Below are 19,585 nucleotides of genomic sequence, written 5' to 3'. Positions count from 1 at the left end.
ATGTAGATATTTCTTCTTTTTCTGATCAACTCTCCTGCTTTTGAAAAAAAAAAAAAAATCTCTCAGAAGGTACAAATGACTGATCTGTATATAATCCCAATAAATATGACCGAGTGCTGACTTGTTTACTGACAATGAAAGTATAACTACATAAAAGGTTCAACAAATAAAATCATATTAGTATTTAATAAACCTCTTAATCTCCAAAACATTGTAAATAAAACAAATAATAATATCACAGACATTCTGGCTAGATGTAAAAAAAAAAAAAAACATTAATATAAAAGTTAGTCTGTGAAATAAAAAATCACAAATTGTATACAGCATCACAACCAGTCACAATTGAACCGACACCTTTGTGCTTTGGAGAACCATGATTACACAAAAAAGAGCATGGATCAGGACTGAACCCTTATTAGCTTATAAGACTTATAATGTCTGTAAATGTGTTTAATACATAGTATGCTAGGAAATAAGTTGGAGAATACCTACAGAGGTTCACTTTTAGTGAACCTCTTTTATGCCCCAGTTAGTTTTGTGTAGTCCTGTTTTGTGTTACCTTTTGTTTTTTGTGACCCATTTATATTTTCATTGTTATTCCTGTTGTTCATTTGAGTAATTTCTTTATGGGTAATCTTTCACAGCAGTGTTTTTGTTGAACAAGTTCTCATAGGATTCCTTAAATTAGTTTTTTATTATATATATATTATTAGACATGACTTAGAATCAATTCTTTGGATTAGTCAGAGTTTTAGTCGACCAGGATCACACACACACACACACACACACACACACACACACACACACACACACACGCACGCACACACACACACACACACACACACACATATGCACGAATACATACAACACCATCTTTCCTTTTTATTTTAAATTTTATTCAAAACTATATTTACCATAGACAAATACTACAGTTTCATTTAATTCAGTGTAGACTGAAAACACATACAGTATTTCATTTTGTGTGTGTGTGTGTGTGTGTGTGTGTGTGTATAGATCAAAGGGGCAAATAACCAACAGGACAAACAAAATTCCTGTAGACACAACAAAAAAAGAAGCAAAGATCACAGTTTTCCATTCGAGTGAGTTAGTAGGGGCTCAGCTTGTTTGTATCTGTAATATCGGACCCTGAATGTATCTGCTTCCCAACATTCACACTCTGTTCTAGCTCATTGCAGTCTCAGGAGACATCACAATGTCCTTCATGATATCTATTAACTCTTCAAAGCTGTATTATTACACAATATGCTATTTAGAAAATATATATACAGTATATAATCTATTTATGTTAGCAAATGGCAGCAAAGGTGTAGCATTTCAATTCAAACAGTTTCAAGTCTGCTACCAGGATAATCTAGAGATAAGCGAGGGAAATAAATGCCAGTATGTATTTAGAAATATCATGGACATGATTCTACCAGCATTACAATAAAGACAAGGTGAGTACAAAGAAAACAAAGCAAATCTTAACACCACTTTTTTGACTGAGTGAATAAATCAAAGCCTTATAAAGCTAGTTGACATTTTACAAAAAAAATGGTGATTTTAAAAACAGGGGCAAAATAGAGAAGCATGCAAGCATTTTTTATTATGTAGTGTTTAATACATTTAAGTCCAAAACCAGTACAATGCTTTAGACAAATAATTAACCAGCCCATTTTTTGTCCAATCGATCAAGTAAATCGTTTAATCATGTGACACACAACCATCTAGTTTCATTCAGTTGCTTTTACATTACAATCTTCAGGTTAAACATCATGATTTTTCTCCCAATTCAAATCTCTACTTTACTTTTTAGAGTCCACCATCTTGTCTTACCTATCTAAACCTTCTCTACCGCCCAAACCTTCCAATTCCAGCAGGTTATCCTTTCTTCAATGTGCCCAGTCATAATATTAACAATAAATCTTAATTGATTCATGAGTGATGAATAACGTAAAATAAGGAATAGATGAATACTGGAAACGAGACACAGATACAGTAAGTAAGGAATGGAAAAGTACCAAAAGTAGCCTATGAAAAAGAAATAACACTCATGCTCTCTCTCTTTCTCTCTCTTTCTCTCTCTCTTACACACACACACACACACACACACACACACACACACACACACACACACACACACACACACACACACACATTTAAAGATTCTGAGAAATCCCTGTATAGGCACACACACCGCAACAGGACTACATCTTGGTTTCGCTGTCTGGAGGTTTCTCGTTCTCATACTCGTTTTCTTGAGGAATCTTCTGGTAAGGCTTCTTCAATTCGTTCTCCTCCAATACAGAGTTGCCCAACTCCAAATCGGCGTTCTGCAGCTCATCTTGAGACAGGAACTCCACAATGCCTGCTCCTATAGAGTCGCCCAGCACGTTTGTCGTTGTGCGCAGCCGGTCTCTGTAAAGAGCATCACCATCTCCATCAACATCAGAATCATCACCTTTATTTAATCATTATAATTTTTTACTGTTCTTCCTCAGTCTAAAGGTGCTTGTACTTACTTTTTAAATTATCCACCCCAGTTTAGGAGCTAGGACTTTTTCCTACCCAATTAACTCTGCAATTTATGGGAAGGGGATTCTATTTGGAATGATTAATTTGCCTAACCTAATTATGTTTCTATGTTAAAACCAACTGAAATTACATGAAATTCTCCCCAAAAAATAGAGCAAGACTCATGGGCATTTAGAAGTGTGTCACTAGGGTAGATACAGGAAAAAATATCAACCACGTGTTAGAAAGCTTAATGTTAGGAATTAAGTTTCAAAGGAAAGCCTTAGTTAAATATGTCACTACTGATTCATAATTATGTAATAATAATATACAAATAGCAATTGGTCATTGATATAAAAGACTGCGTATTACTCACAGGAACCAATCAACTGCAATGATAAGGCTGATGTCATCAGTAGGGAGGCCAACCGAGGTTAGCACAATGACCATGGTGACCAGTCCAGCCTGGGGAATTCCAGCTGCTCCAATACTGGCAGCTGTGGCTGTGATGCTGGGCAAATAAACAAAAGAACTATCATAGCATGGGAGTCTGAAGTACATCCTAGTGAGTTGATCTACAATGGTTTGTATAACATGAATAATATTAATAGTTTTTAGCTTGTTATACAACAATAAATGCCATTCAATGTTATATATCAGCTTTGTGAAACTGATATTCTGAAACTGATTTAAAACAAATATTTTCTTAACTTAATTTTTTTAGAGACTGTCCGAGTGCCATTTACTCTTTATATTTGGAATTCTGAAAAATGTTCAAACATATTTCAATAAATGGTTCTTATCTGGGGGTTTTTCCTGAGACATAAATATATTATAAGTATTATACAAAGTTTTACTGTTCATAGTGAATGCTAATGAATTGGTCAACTTTTTGTTTGTGAAAGCAGATATTTTTTTCAACATATTTAAATAAACAAAACATTTATATATTGCAAATATTTCCACCTAATAGTTATGATCTGTCCGAAGTTCATCTCCATGTTGTTGACCTGGGCGATAAAAATGGCAGCCAGTGCCTCATACAGCGCCGTTCCGTCCATGTTTATGGTAGCACCAACTGGCAGCACAAAGCGGGTCACCCTTTTGTCAACTTTATTGTTCTCCTCTAAGCACTTGAATGTAACGGGCAGAGTGGCTGAACTGGAAAAGCAGGCACAAGAGGAAAATAAGAGTGCAAGTTTTAACACAACAGTTTTAGCAATTTTAGAGATTTGGTCTCAGAAGTTGCTTTTCAGATTTACCTGGATGATGTTCCCAAGGCGGTGATTAAAGCCTGCAATAAGCCAGTGATAAAGATGAAAGGGTTCTTCCGGGTGATTACAAAGTAGAGAGTGGGTAGAATAATAATTCCGTGGATTAGGAGGCCTATGATGACAGTCACGGTGTACATTCCTAGTTGCCCTCCCATTTCAGTGATATCGTCCATTTCCACAATTTTGCCAGCGATCAAAAAGAGGATACCAATGGGTGCATACCTTCAACGAGCAAAAATCAAGTTAATGCGATATAATTGTCTTCAAATACAATTCTATTGAAATTACCACCTGTATATAGTGCTAATAATAGAATGCAATGTGACCCATTATAATTTGGTTCATGCATAACAACACCCACCACATGATGAAAGCCACTAGACGCATAATGGCCTCGTTGAGAGAATCAAAAAAATCCCTAAGGGCTTGGCCCTCCTCCTTCATATTCCCAATGATCAGGCCAAAACACATGGAGAACACTACCAGGCCGAGGGCGTTGACTCCACTTGCTGTGCCAGGAATTGGGATGATCTCTTCCTTAGCAATTTCTTGGGTGGCATTGGTCAGGTTGAAAATGCTCTCATTCACGATCACCTTCACATGTACAATTCTTTTGCCATATTTGGTTTTGAACTGTGGGGAGATGGATTAAAGGACACAATTAGAGAAATGTACAAGAAATCTAAACTAAGTAAAAACAGACCAGATACATAGTTGTATAGTTGTATTCCCACTTTATCAAACAGTAAATTGTAAATAGATATTCAACAGTACTTTTTACTACTGTTATACAATAAACCACTATATATTTTCTATTACATAATAGCATTGTATTAGATGGGAACTAGTAAATGTAAATGGAGATCTATATGCAAGACCAATGTTTTGTTTGCCATGTAAATCTGCATAAATATGAATGAAACAATGCTCCATTTAATTTTAGTGAAATGTATTCTCTCAGATCCAGCTGGCACTAATATGTTCCTGTGGAGCATGTCCGGACCACAGTATCTTTTCCACTGTGCCATCCATGTCATTGTGTGGGCCCCAGCAGTTCTCATTCTCTTGGTTTCCAAACCCCTTCTTCCCCATAACGTCCGACCATGGTGTTGCTTTCCTGCCAACACTCTACCCACAGCTGTGTCTTCTTAATTTTACAATCTATTCTATCAAAATGCTAAATGGGTCTTGCACCTCCCTTTCCTAGGATCTAAAGTTAAGTATTTTGTCCTCTATGAAAAAAGCTAATACTTTGTCATTAGTTGTTATACATGACTGCACCATTAAAACAGTGACAGCTCCCTCAGAAGCTGGGTGTATTCAATAGTAATAATATATTCTTCACTAAAGCTTTTTGATCAACCTCTAAAAAACTTGAAATCAAAGCCTCATTAAATATCATGAGAAACTGGTTTCCTGCCCAACAAGGAACCAAATGTACAAAAAGTAAAAGAAAACATTATCCCATGACCACATCTTTGTTTTAGACATATTTTGAGATTCAAATATAATATTAGTTTGCAGAACAAACCTGTAACAGTGTCAGCCAAGAATATGTGCTTGAGAAAATCAGTTACATTAGACAATAAAGCTGTCCAGACAATATCTACCTGCTGTGTGCAAGCTTGAACCAAGTTGGGAGGAAACATATTTCTGAAAAAGAAAAAAACAAAAAACCTGAATTAGTCATAGACTTTAGGTCATATGTCACAACTCATAGGCAAGTATGTTCTGCATTACCTGATCAAGTCCAGGAAGGCATCAGCAGGACTTATTTGCTCGATTTTCTGCTGCTGAGCAAACTCATCTTTGGAGCCTTTGCCGGGGTGAATGATGAGTACCATGATGATTCCAATGAACACAGCGATGAATGTTGTGGTCATGTAGTACACCACAGCTCGCATCCCCATCTTCCCTGAAGCTCGACTGTCAAGTGCTGCCATGCCTGGTGAGCAAATGCTTGATCAAATCAGGGTAGTGCTAACTTCTGATGCAAAATGACCTATAATTTATTGATTTGTGTAGCCAGGTGCTTTGTTACATCAAGAACCCAGGAAGGGGTTGATGGGAAAAAGAGAGCCAGAAACTTTTAATTTCAGTACCAATGAATTTAGCTACACAGATCAGTGTTTCACTAGAGGAGTTACAGAAATAGCAAGCAAGCAACCACCATTACCATGTTTGCTACACCACCAAGATCGGATTTACCACCCATGACCAGGATGTTTGGTCAGCAGCAAACTAGCACAAACTAGTTTAAAACATTATCCATTGTGGGCTACTTTGCCATTCTTGCTTGTTTAAGCAGTTTTTTTCTTTAAAAGTGGAAGTCAGACAAAATTGAAGAAATAAAGTATGAATCATGTGGTTTTAAAGGTTTCCATGGCATGGCCCCAAAAGAAAGCATCAGAAAAAAAACTGTGCTGAAAGCTGTTATGTTGCATTCACATCAGTGAAAAAAGCGTCTATTGTGTGAAAAGGAGATGTATGTGTTCTTTTAATCCTGTTGAGGGCAGCCTTGTTGGAGGCCTTTTCTTTCAGTTCATGTTTTCCTATTCTCTCAGCCACACCCCTCTTTTCTTCAGTCCTACACTTCTCATCACCCTTAACCCACTGTCTCTCTCTCTCTCTCTCTCTCTCTCTCTCTCTCTCTCTCTCTCTCTCTCTCTCTCTCCTCACTTTTTCCTTCTGTGACAAGGCTGAGAAACTCCTTCACCTGCCCAAACCTTCAGTGGCTCTCTGCATCTCCACGGAAACACCGTTTTTTAGCCAAACCAAAAAGAACCCAGTCACTCAATTTAGGTACAAAAAAATAAATAAATACTAAGAGTAGACAGGGCAAAACAGCTCTGTCTTATATGTCACCCTCATGGCCCTCCTCAGCCCCTGACAGAATAGAGGCATTTGGGAATAGAGCAATCAAACTGACCTCTAAATAGAGGTCGATGCCATATCCCATATCGATAATTTTCATGAAAAACAAGAATTGTATGTTACTGTGATTAACAGACTGTTTTTCTAACCCTCTGCATGTGTGTCCATGGAATGCAACAGGACAATATAGATTTGATGCGAGAGGAGAAGGGCACTTTGTATCTTTTATATGGGTGAAACGAAGCAGGAAGGAGTATACAAAGGAGTTAGGCTTAGTTTGACCCATCACAAACTTCACAGCACTGATGAGCTGCAAAACCTAGTCTAGGTTTCTTTGACTTCTCAGGACAACCTCTGCTTCATTCCAGCCATTTCTTGAACTGCACCTACAATGAAGGCACTCTGTCGATGGCAGAAAAATGGAGTTCTACGTGCATCACACATGATGTCCTAATTTTAATTTTACTGAGAAAAACATCATCTAATCTCACCATGTACCAATGATCGTTACAACACAATACCAGCCTGAGCTAAGATTTGCGAATAGTATTTTCAGTGATGTGACTTCAAATAAGTAATTTTTCCATTAGAGCATTAGGAATTGCAGGTTTTATATGCAAAAATGTTGCCATAGTTTTTGCATCAGGTGATAAACTATAAAGGGATTAGTTGTTGATATTGTTCTTTCATACAAACCTGTGATCAGACTGGACACCAGCAAGGGGAGGACCAACATCTGGAGCATGCGCATCAAGAGCTCTCCGGGGAAGGAAAAATATTTTACCTCTCTGTAGGACATCTTATATGGCCGCAGGGTAAATCCAAGTATGATGCCTGATCACAAAAAGAACGTCAATGATTATGTTTTTTATGACATTATAAAGTCATTATATACAGCATGTACAACATAGCTTCCTATATTGGCTTTTGCACTGTTTTTATTTGTTTTAATACTTACTTAAGATCAGATGCTACTCAAATGCTAACAAAATGCTACTAAAATGTTTACAAAGACTTTCAAAAAGGTAGAAGTTGTCTTTTCTTAAAGAAAAGTAATATTTATGCATACAGTTTACCCTGGTTATGTATGATGTGAAGTATTTAAAATATATGTCAGTTTAAAGAAATGAGAGAATGTGCTTGCCAAGAAGAACTGCCGCGATGGTAAACAGCACAAATGCATTCCTCCTCAAAAAGGTCTTAACATCGTCTTTGGTGATGTCCGCTACTTTCTTCTTGGCCTTCAGGGAACGCAGTTGGATATCCTCACGAATCCGCTGCACCCGGCTGCGAGAGCGAGGCTTCTCCCCGGTGCTTTTGGTCATGGTCGCTGCTTTGACCTATCTCTAAACTCTGGACAAATCTGCAGTCTGACCTGACAGAGCAAGCTTACTGATCTGAGAAGAAAATGTGTTATTTTTAATTTTTTACAATTAAACTGTCTACAGGCAGGAACAAACAAAAAAAACAAAGCGAGTCAGCTGTGTTCAGAAAAAAAATCCACTGGCTTTTGACTTGCATATGTGCATCTGTTTTTATATTCAACAATGGAAAATAATTAAAGTGAAGCATCATGCATATTTAGTCACATGTAAATAACTGATGAGTGTTTTTTGTGTCTAAGACCTGAGCCTGCCTCATTCTGAACATGGAAGTTACTGACTAAACCAGATTGCAATCATTTAGCATACGTTCTCACTGGAAAAAAAATCAAAGCACAGCCTGTGTAATGATTAAACATTTTCTAAAGTTCAAATCCAAACTCATCTATAAGTCAATCAATAAGAAATAGCATTAAAAGTAGAATAAATGGAGAGAATGATTACCACACTTACTCTACTCAGCACACTCAGTCTCCACACTGTAATAATAATCACTCAGTTGGTATGTTGAAGAGTTGATCCGTATGTGCTAGAGGACTTAAAGTGTTCTTCAGTGGTGCAGTGGTGGAACTTGTCCGTCCTGACTAAGAAGCAGTGTGTAGAATGATGGAGGTGATGCCAGCTTCAGCAGCTGAGATGTTCCCACAACACCCTCAGCTCACAAGGGGAGGAGATTACAAAGGGAGACAAAGGGAGGGTGAAGTGGAAGGGGCGAACTTGATCAACAGTATTGGGGTGGGGAGAAAGCTTGCACTATTGATGGCAATAACAATTATTCTTAGTGAGCCAAAGCTCATCTTGTTCTTTTTATTCCACAACTGGCTTCAATTATTTATTAATTATATATTTTAAATAATTTTATAATCTTATAATAGTCTTATGTTTACTGTGTTACATACTTGATATACATATTGAAAAAGCTGCATTAATAATATTCAATTTGTGATGTTTTTTTTTTGTTGTTTTTTTAAATGCCCAGTTTGGGTGCCCACTGTAACCTAGATTTACATTTTGACTCCACATTTGTAAAAAGATGGTCATCTAAGCTACTTGTCATCTCCTCTGACCTTTATATTCAAACAGTATTTGGCACAAATCTGCTTTTTCAGCATTTTCAGCAATAATAAAACCGAAACATCAACAAATCACATTCTTATATCCAATGTAAACTGAAGCTCTTGACCTGTATCTGCATGGTTTAATGCATTACACATAACGAGCAATACAATTACATACATCTTGCACAACACATAAACTCAAAGAACAAATCTCTCACAAAAACTCTATATCATTATGCATTTTGAAAGCACACCACAACTTGTAAGGCTCAGAATCAATACCCAGAATCATGCTTTTCTCCGTAAAATCTATCCAAACATACAACCTCCATATATTTGGGTCCTGCTTTGAACACTGAATGTTTGTGTTCGGAGATGCTATGTGGGACCCATCCGGAGAAAAAAAAAAATCCAACCTAATTTGTATGGAATGGAAACATGAGATCATGTGTGACATAACATTTGCAAGTTTTGAGGTAAACACCAGACACATTTTCTCAAAAGTGAAATGCCACTCATCATGCCACCCTCTTTTCTTTCTCCACCCTTTCACTGTCCTCTCTCTGGGGTTTGGAAAGGCAGACCATCTTAAAGTACTTCCAAATAAAGATAGGAGCTTGGAGTAGTGGGGGGAAAGCAGGGCCACAGAATAACCTCTCCCACACAGGGAACAAATGGTACTTTCATCATCAGTTGCCTGGAGATACAGTGCAGTTGGTCTTTATCCAAACTGTCCACCATCTTACAGTGTTTCTTCACTTACATTTGTCTTTACATTATATGAAATTCCATGTAAACATTTGGCCAGTTGTGTTTTGTAGTATGATCAGACTTTCACAATTACACATTCATTCATTTTGTGTATTTTCATCATTTGTCATTTTCATCATTTTATCCTTAAGTGCTATATTATCTCAGGAAAAGCCCAACATGTCTATTAAGACTGTTCTTGTAATTATTTGCTAGTTGTTTTGTAAGAGCTTGATTAAAAAATAAATACATAAATAAATAATGTGTTCACTTGGACCCTGGTTTTGTCACTCCATTTTCAGAGTAATCATAAACAGTGCCTGCCTTACATCTGTAATGTGGATCCCACAACTCCATACCTGCAGCCCTTTGCTCTGCTTTCCTCCTGCTTCTACTGCTCAGCAGACAGAAAATGTCTGAAACAAAACAAGATTTCAGCTTCTAGATTTATAGCTATTCAGTTAGGGTTAACAAGACTTACAGCCTGTATAGCTCACTTTAAACATTTGTTTGTGTGCCATTAAGGGCCATTAACTACAAATTAACATGAGATACATACAGTGTTCATTCTTGAAGCAGACTAGGATATAATTACTAAACAGAGTTTACACATTTTCTTTTTTACAAGCTAGCAACTATTAGTCTGATATAAATAAAAACAGAATGCAATGATTAGCAAATCTCATAAACCCATATTTTAATCACATTAGAACATAGAAATCATATCAAATGTTTAAACTGAGGAACTGTATCATTGGGATGAGGCAACAAAATGTTGGAAAGGTAAGTGCTACTTAAAAGAAACAGCTGAATGTACATTTTGAACATCTCTGAGTCTCTCACAAATTAAAATGGGCAGAGGTTTAGCAATCAGCCGAAAAACTGCATCTCCAATTCATGTCGCTAAGAATATCTCATCATCTACAGCATTGTACTATCAAAGGATTCTGAGAATCTGCAGAAGAGGTTAAATATATCTATCATACAAAGAAGCCATATGTCAACATGATCCAAAATCATAGCCTTCTTCCTTGGGTCAAAGCTTATTTACAGTTAAAAAGTAAAAAAAAATTATTTACAGTTGCTTTGGATTTTTCTAAACAGAAATACAATTCTCAAAACTACTTGTTCAGCCTCCACATCATTTAGTCATTTGTTGCTTTGGTCAAATTGCGAATGCTTTGGTACATTCATTTAATCAAATGTGTACAATTGTCTGCTATTTCCTACATTATCAGTTGTTTATGTCATGTTGATCAAAATATATAATACTGGTTTCACCTGAATAGTCGTTAACCCCCAAAACATCTCAGCATCAGTTCATTGCACAAGTCATTGAATGCAAAATGGTTAAACCAGTTGTCATCATCTGTCATCTAAAATTTTTTATTTTTGTAAATGTGACTTGAATTTATGAATTATGTAGATGAAGGTGAGTGTATGGCATCAGATCAACCAATAATCGACTAGTTCTCTAAAACAGGTCAAAGTTGAATCTTGTGAACCTTCCATTGCAGAGTGTATACAGACACAGAGTTACAAATTCTGAAAATGGATGAACAACCAAGAAATGAACAAACACTTGTAGAGTATAGTAAAAGTGTGAATCCTGTAAGGTCTCTTGCAATAAAAAAAAAAAAAATTTAATATGCAATAAACTAAATGAATTTGTAAAATTCATAGATGCCGAACAGAAGTAAATCAAATTTTGTGCATTTTCAGTCACTGTGATCCATGCCAGAGTTTATATCAAGAAATCCTGAAACTGTGCACTGTCATACTAACAACATGACAAACCTTTTAATGATTTTGTTTGTGAACAATGACAAAGGGACTTTTTATTCTGATGGGAATAAGATGTTCATTGACACAAATACTTACTTTTGAGAAAAGTACAGGCTTTTGCAAGAAATCCAATGTTTTGTGCTATTTGTACAAATTGTTTTGAGAATGCACTTACTGGTTTGCAAAAACTAAGGATGATTCGAGAAATGCTCCAAAGCAGCTAAGAAAAACTGTAAAATGGACGGAGGCAAAGTGTTCTGTCATAAGACGAATTGAACATTTTAATCCTATATAGGAACATGAATGCGGCATCCTCTGAGCTAAAGAGGAGCGGGACCACCCGGCTTGCTATCAGTGCCCTGTGTTCAAATGCCTGCATCTATGATGGTTTGGGGTGCATTTGTGCCTAATTAATGTGTAGCTTGTACATCAGTAAAGGTACCATCAATGTTGAAGGAATATATATAGGTTTCAGAGCAACAGATACTTTCATCCAGACAACATATGCATATAAACTGCATACTGCATCTATTACTATCGCCTTGTAATAGAGAAGTCAGTGTACTGTTCTGCCTGCAGTCCTGACCTTTCACCAACTGAAAACATTTGGCATATCATGAAACAAGAAATACGACAAAGAAGCCCCAGGACTGATACACAGCTAGAATCCTGTATCAGACATAAATGAAAAAATATTCCTCACCCAAAACTCCAGCAACTGGTCTTCTCAGATCCTAGACACAAGACTAACATACCATGTTTATCTACATGTCAAAGTGCATAGACCATCTTTTTTGTGCTGCCTGCAAAGGTTGTACACACTTGAAGCATATTCGATATTTTAGAGGGGAACGGTACACTGATGTCCACGTCAATTTTTAGTTTTTAATTTTTCAAAACTATTAAAAAACCTATACATTACTTTTTGTGTACAGTATCAAGAGACATATTTTAGGTTTTCAACCATTATATACATCAACCTTGGTATATTAAGCCTTATGCAAAGGCATGCTCTCCTGACCAGTCCCTAATTTTTTGGCCCTCAATGTAGCACAGACCACTCCCTCTTCTTTGACTTGTTCATCAAATTATAACCGGCTAATATTTCATTATGACATATGTTAACTTCTAGCTGCCTGTCGGGTTCCACTTGATTCAGGGGATTTTGGGAACTAAAAGAGGCAACCCAGTGAGGTAAATGCCTCAGGCCTAACCGCATCAATAGCCAATCTCCCAGCAACCATTCAGCCTATTAGCCATGATTGTGGACTTTCAGTATCTATTGAGCATAGCCACAGGGATGCTGCTTTGTGTACAGGGAGTCTTTTCTCCCACAAAGCAAGGCAGCAAGCACAATAAAGCATGACATTATTAAAAAGATAAAAAAAAAAAAGAAATAATACATGTGTGTGCACTTTCCTTTCCTTTTAAGTAATGTTTATAGATTAAAGAGTTGACATAGCGGAAAGGGGATCACCTAATATTTATGTCAAATATTTTAAAAATACACTGAGCATGTTTTGCTTTCTCACGTACATGCTCAAATTATCTTGTTAAAAACTAAACTAAAAAACTAAACCAAATAAACAAAAAAATATTACAAGACATTGGTAACTATCTGACATAAATATGTGTTTCATTTCCTGTCCAATTAGCCTAAGCACGAATGAGGACAGAACCCAGGATGTCTCATTAGAGATAATATGGCTCTGATATTCACTGTGCTCTATTTCACTGGACTCATCATACTCACTAAGGTGACTAACCCTTTAAAACAATGCTCCTCTGAGCTGCATTCAGCCTCACATACATTTCCTTGTTTGTGAGAAGAAAAAAAGAAAAAAAAAGAAAATTTCAAAGTCTTTAAGGGAAACCCCTTCAACTAGGCCAGCTGTGAAATCTTTTAATGGAGACATTTTATTGTCTATTTATAATGAGTCTAAACTTTTATCTGGACCTCCAGTGAAACAACACATTTTAAAACCATATACAGAAAAATAAGAAGCCAATTTAATCTCCCAGCATTTCTTTTTAACAAACAAAAAAAGAAAACAAGAGTAAAGAATTTCTAAGGATGTTACAGGGTGGTGTAAAGGGGCCCAAAAGAATAATTTGAAAGAACCACCACATTACCAGTAATGAACACATAGTGAACATTTTCACATTATAAGTCAAATACAGACCCAGAATCCATGACCCACTTGAAATCCCTATGCACATGGATCATTTTCAGATGGCATCACTTGCACCCCTGTTGATAATTACTTATAATCACACACTCCAGTGCTCATGTTAGTTCTCTCTCTCCAGTGTTCTGTATTGTTGAAAGATTTATGATTATGATTTATGATTTATGAAAACTCTTGATATCACCCAAATGAGGATGGGTTCCCCTTTTCAGTCTGGTTCCTCTCAAGGTTTCTTCCTCATAACATCTAAGGGAGTTTTTCCTTGCCACAGTCGTCACGGCTGTTTATCAGGGATAAATACACACCGTTCACCTTGACTGTTGATTTCTGTAAAGCTGCTTTGAGACAATGTCTGTTGTAAAAAGTGCTATAGAAATAAACTTGACTTGACTTGACTTGAAAGGTTTTATTATTGTCTTTCTTATTGTCCTAATTTCAGACAAACATTTTACCATTGCATTTTAGAGCAATGTCTGTTTTGTTATTTTGCTCTGTACTTACAAAAATAGTAAATTCCCCCCAAGATTTCTTATACTTTTATTTCTCTCTGAAGCTGCAAAAAGAGGGAATTTGTTATGGATGTTATGAAGTCTGTAGCCTTCTTCATAGTCACATGTGAACAAGCTGACCTAACCTTGACCTATAAGTTCTTAGTATATTCAAAAGCTGCATTACCCAAATGTGAACTGTCTCTTCAGGCAGAAGCAGTATTGTGTTTTGTGTGTGTGTGTTTTAAATCATTCAAGGTCTATTACTGGGTCCAAAAAAAGACAATGAGAATGACAAATGTTTCCGGTCTTCTGTAAAAATTGGAATCTGCATATGAATAATGATGCAAATATAAATGTTAATAAGCAGACAATCGGGTTAAGACATGAGAGCATGATACCTCTTAATCAGGCTTCTTAGTCAAAGACACTGAACAATATATCATCATGTACTGATCTGTAAATTTAAATCTCCACAAATATAATGTAGACTGTTAATAAATTATTCTGAGAATTATTTGGGACCTAAACCCACTAATATGATGTGAATAAACAAGCATATTTCCACCACTTTATCAACAGACAGGAGGCTTAGCATTTAATTTTAGAAAGTCAAAATATTTTTTAACATCGACTCCTGCATTGAATAAAAAAATAAAAAAAATAAAAAATCTGACCCTACTCTGTCTATCATATGCATTTCTCTAGGCTTCACAAAAAATAGCTGCCTTTTTGAAGGGGCCAGATCAGGGGTTGCTTTCACCAGAGGCATTTTAATCACTCTCTTCTCTTCATACCACAAAGTATGAAGGATCCAGTCTTTCACAGGCCCTCTTTTTCACCCAGCCCTCTAGACAAACTCAATAGTTTAGCTTTGAATATGTTAGAACTGTTAATAATATGTAAAGCGGGCAGGCTAGAGACCCAGGAAGGCTCACGATTACATATTCAGATCATGTTTTAGGCATTGGCAAGACTATGCAGAATCTCCAGTTGGTCAGGCCAAATGGGTAATCCTTTTTGTCAAATTAGCAAACTTGATAAAGTTTCCTTGCAAATCAGTCAATTTCTTGATATTAAAGCTATGTTCATCATTAAAACTGAATTGTATCATTACATGAATGTCTTGTGAAACTTTGTTAGGCTCTATGTATTACTCCAAAAAAAAATGTTTTAGGGTTCATAAGTATTGTAAAAAAAAAAAAAAAAAAAAAAGGTTTTATTTAATGGTATGAATGTGGTAAGAAAAACTCTCTGCTTACAGTTTTACCACAAAGACATTTTTTAAACAAATGTCTTGTCACTTTAGGTTTACAGAGCTGTCCTATAGCACAGTAAGCACAAATTCGGAGTCACCGTTGCACTGCTTCTGTGCTTGCTAAGAATGAAATGAAGAAGCTGACAAAAATTATGGAAATTAAAAAAGTGGATTTTTAAATTAAATATCGCTGGAATTGGAGCTCTGTCATGCAAAGAAGAAGCCATATGTGAACAGAAACATTGCTGTCTTCTCTGAGCCAAAGCTTATTAAAAGTTGAACAAGGCAAGTGCAAAAAAAGCAGAAAAAAAAATATATATATATATATATATATATATATATATATATATATATATATATATATATATATATAATTTTTTTAAACCATGGATGCCGCATCCTCCATACTAAAGAGGAGAGGGACTATCAGGCTTGTTATCAGTGCTCAGATCAAAAGCCTCCATCTCTGATGGTATCGGAGTACATTAGTGCCTATGGAATGGGCTGCTTTCACATCTGAAAAGGCACCATCAATGCTGAAAGATGTATAAAGGGTTTTAGAGCAACATATACTTCCATTCTGATGACATCTTTTTCAAGCAAAACCCTGGCTATTTTAGCAGGGCAATGTTAAATACATACAGCATATATTACAGCCTTATGGCTTCATAGTAGATTCTGAGTGCTGAACTGGCCTGCCTGCAGTCTTAACCTTTAACCAAATAAAATCATTTGGCAAATCATGAAACTGAAAATGTGACAAAGAAGACCCAGGACTGTTAAGCTGCAAGAATCCTGTATCAGACAATGTGACAACATACTTTTTCTGAAACTTCAACAATTCATCTCCTCAGTTTCCAGATGTATACAGACTGTTGTTAAAAGAAGAGGGGGTGCTAAACAGTGGCAAACATGACCCTTTCCCTACTTTTTAGTATTTAATTGGAAAAATTGTCACATCATGTTCCATTTGTCTTTTGTGTTGCTTCCTGGTTTTCAAAACTCATTAGGTCTAAAGTATCATTTCAGCCTGGTCAGGGTTGCTGTGGATCTGTACTGGAAGGAAACCCATGCTGACTCAGGGGGGGGTGTTGGTCCAGACAACAAGTGGAGTTCCGGATCAAAACCAGAACCCTGGAGCTATTAATCAGCAACACTATTCATTACACCACTGCTCTGTCAGCCTTCTGAAATGATTTGTGTAAATAAAAGTGGAATGTGGTGTTTTGTAATTGTTTAATGCATGGTTTCAATACCTCACTGTATTTAATATATTGACTTCAAGAAGACATAGAGAAGCAAACGTCTGTATAACACCACACCATTTATATTAATACAAAAAAAAAAAGATTAATAGAAATATAACATATTTAGCCAGCTAAAGCAATTAGCAATTGTGAATTAATTGAAACCAGAACTAGCACCTTTTTGTGAAAGGTCTCCGGGTAGAGTAGAGACAAAACAAAAACTAGAATCAAAATTATAGCCTACCTCTAATTTATTGATTTGCTATTTTTTACTACGCTTCGGTTCTTACTTGCATTTTACCACATAGAAAGCCAAGAATAGCCATGCACAACCAATGTTTAAGCAGCCAGTGTCTCTATCTCTTGAAAAGTAAAGAAAAGCAGTCACTTGCCAATGACTGTCTCGTAGATGCTGTGTCTGACCCAGACATCCCCTATGCTGACTGAGCGGTGATGTCAAAGTCAGTATGTTGTGTTCAGCTGAAAGGTCTGGATCCTGGTACAGAGCTAAATCTGGCCCAAACTTCTCAGACTATACAGCATGCTGGTTATGAACACTCAGGCCCCACTACAAGCGACACATCACAGTAAGCAGTCCGGAAAGCAGCCTGAGTTACTCTGTAGACCAATAAACAACATGGGAGCAAACATGGCTCATCTAAAAACAGTGAGTCAGGACTTGAGACTGTGCAACATATTTCTTTACAGACCCATTGGTATAGCACTGTGGCCAGTTATCCTTTTCACCTTCTCAACATTTTACATATAACCATGAGGGTGCCGTCTACAGCTGCATCTGGATAGTTCTTGCAGTCTCACAGGAAGTGGAGGCTGTATAGTGTCAGAATTTCCTGGAAATGTGTGGCCCCCTGGTGTAGTGTCAGAACACATCATATAAGTGGAATTAAAAGTAGGCCACATGAACTTAATTTCCTTGCAAACAAGCCAGTTTAATGGAACAAGATGCCATGGCCACAAATGGCCTCACACAGTTGTTTTATCTTTTCTTTCACTGATTTTTTCCACCCTCCATAGTAATTAGAACTAGGCCTACTTTTGGTCCCATGATGGCCTGCCAGACCTTCCTAGTCATTTTGGTTGTCAGAACAACCTGGCATCTTCCTCCCTGATCCAATCTGATCTCCCAGTAGGATTTGCCACCCTGAGCAAGGTCACCCACATCTGTGGCTTTAATCACTTGGATCTTTCTCCAGTGCTAAACAGCAGTTGTCATCCACAATAATGTGGCAGTCAGCACTGTGGGTGTTATTTCTTTAGTGTTCTATAAATATATAGAAATATGTTAAACACTTCTAAGTGTGGGTTTCTCATAAGCTAGCTGTGTCTAGAACTTTGTAAGGAAAACATTGTTGCACTTTTTGTCTATTACAGGTTTCACCTAACTTGTAGAAAGTGTGTATAGTACTTCTGAGTGTAGCCAGCACTGCTCTTAGTCTCACTGCACTAGTACTATATTAGCATCTCTTTCTGGTTAGTCAATGATTTTTTTAATTACTTCACACTTAATAAATGGAAATGCAATATGACCCACCACGTGTCTTCATAGCTGTTTGTATATCCATTAAAGATAAACAAAACTCTAGATTTAATGTTTAAAAAAGTTATTCAATTGAATTATTGAATGTTTCAATAGGGCGAAAATAGAAAATTATTTACAAGCTGGTTTGCGCTGCCACCATGTGGCAAAGGTGTCGAACTGCAGTCGGCAGTATGTAAAGTACGTTAGATGTTTTTAATAATGTTTAATAAAAATCCTTATATGCAAGTGTCAGTGAAGCCTGGTGAAGTTCACAAGCTGTAACTTGTGGGTTGCTCTCAGATTTTAATTTAAAAAATGTATCAGGATAAAATATCAATGTGATATGAGGGCAAAATCTATGGACCATCAGGTAGCAATACAGTCTCATAGCTTTATTTTGCTGGACCCTGCAAAAAAGTTTTGTTCATGCTCAATATGCATGTGACTGTTCTTAAGGTTCTTGGTTCTCTCACTGTCCAAAAAAACAAGCAGAAAGGTGAATGACTCTAAGCAGAATTCAGCTATAAGTGTGTGTGTGTGTGTGTGTGTGTGTGTGTGTGTGTTTGTGTTTGTGGGGTGGGACTTGCATCCTATTTGTGGTTTGTCCAATTGCTCCTGAGATATTAAAACCTGACAGTTAAACAGTCTTCATCATAAGCATCAAATAACATGAGTAAATATAAGCAGCTTAGGTCAAAACTAGCAATATGGTGAGTTGTTTCATATAGTACACTGACTGTCAGTGAGTGTTACTTGGAAATCATTTATAAACTTGTGTCATGTGTTAGGTTTTATAAGGTCTGTTGATCTACCACATGCCAAAGCCAACATTAATGTTTATTCTATTTATAATGCTGTCATTATGCAACCGGTAGTAGCTTTGGTACCTTTATTTCTGAGAGTGTGTTCAAATAAAGCAGATTGCATTGTGTATGATTGTGGCTCTATTAATGATTGCAAAAAGTTTTATTAAATGATCAATGTGATGTTAGGATAAGCAGACACATATAATGATTTCTTAAACGATTCGTTCTCAGCAACATGTGAAACACTTAAAAGCCGGAAAACTCCAGTAAGCTGCAGTACGTGCGGGAGTATAACCATATAATCATATAGGACAATGCCAAAAGGTCAGTTGTCTGCTTTCATACAGCATGTAAATGATTTATATGAGAAGTAGGAAGCTATTCGGATTCACTTAATTTTGCAAAATACAACCATCGCAG

The 19,585-nt window shown here is 36.6% G+C and overlaps 1 protein-coding gene across 1 annotated transcript; it reads right to left on the bottom strand.

Moving 5' to 3' along the window:
* Window positions 1-874: 874 nt before the first annotated feature.
* slc1a3b (solute carrier family 1 member 3b) lies at window positions 875-8,695 on the bottom strand. The gene is made up of 10 exons (XM_046861520.1): window positions 8,498-8,695; window positions 7,807-8,059; window positions 7,359-7,496; window positions 5,529-5,733; window positions 5,399-5,441; window positions 4,150-4,421; window positions 3,777-4,010; window positions 3,481-3,675; window positions 2,891-3,025; window positions 875-2,418 (listed from the first exon to the last, which is right to left on the bottom strand). Exons 2-10 carry the CDS (start codon window positions 7,985-7,987, stop codon window positions 2,208-2,210), a joined length of 1,614 nt encoding a protein of 537 aa, XP_046717476.1. The 5' UTR covers window positions 7,988-8,059; window positions 8,498-8,695; the 3' UTR covers window positions 875-2,207.
* Between the last annotated feature and the right edge of the window lie 10,890 nt (window positions 8,696-19,585).

Source organism: Silurus meridionalis, chromosome 11 (assembly GCF_014805685.1).
Source record: "Silurus meridionalis isolate SWU-2019-XX chromosome 11, ASM1480568v1, whole genome shotgun sequence".
Classification (NCBI taxonomy): Eukaryota; Metazoa; Chordata; class Actinopteri; order Siluriformes; family Siluridae; genus Silurus; species Silurus meridionalis.
This window is presented reverse-complemented; position numbering and strand designations above follow the sequence as displayed.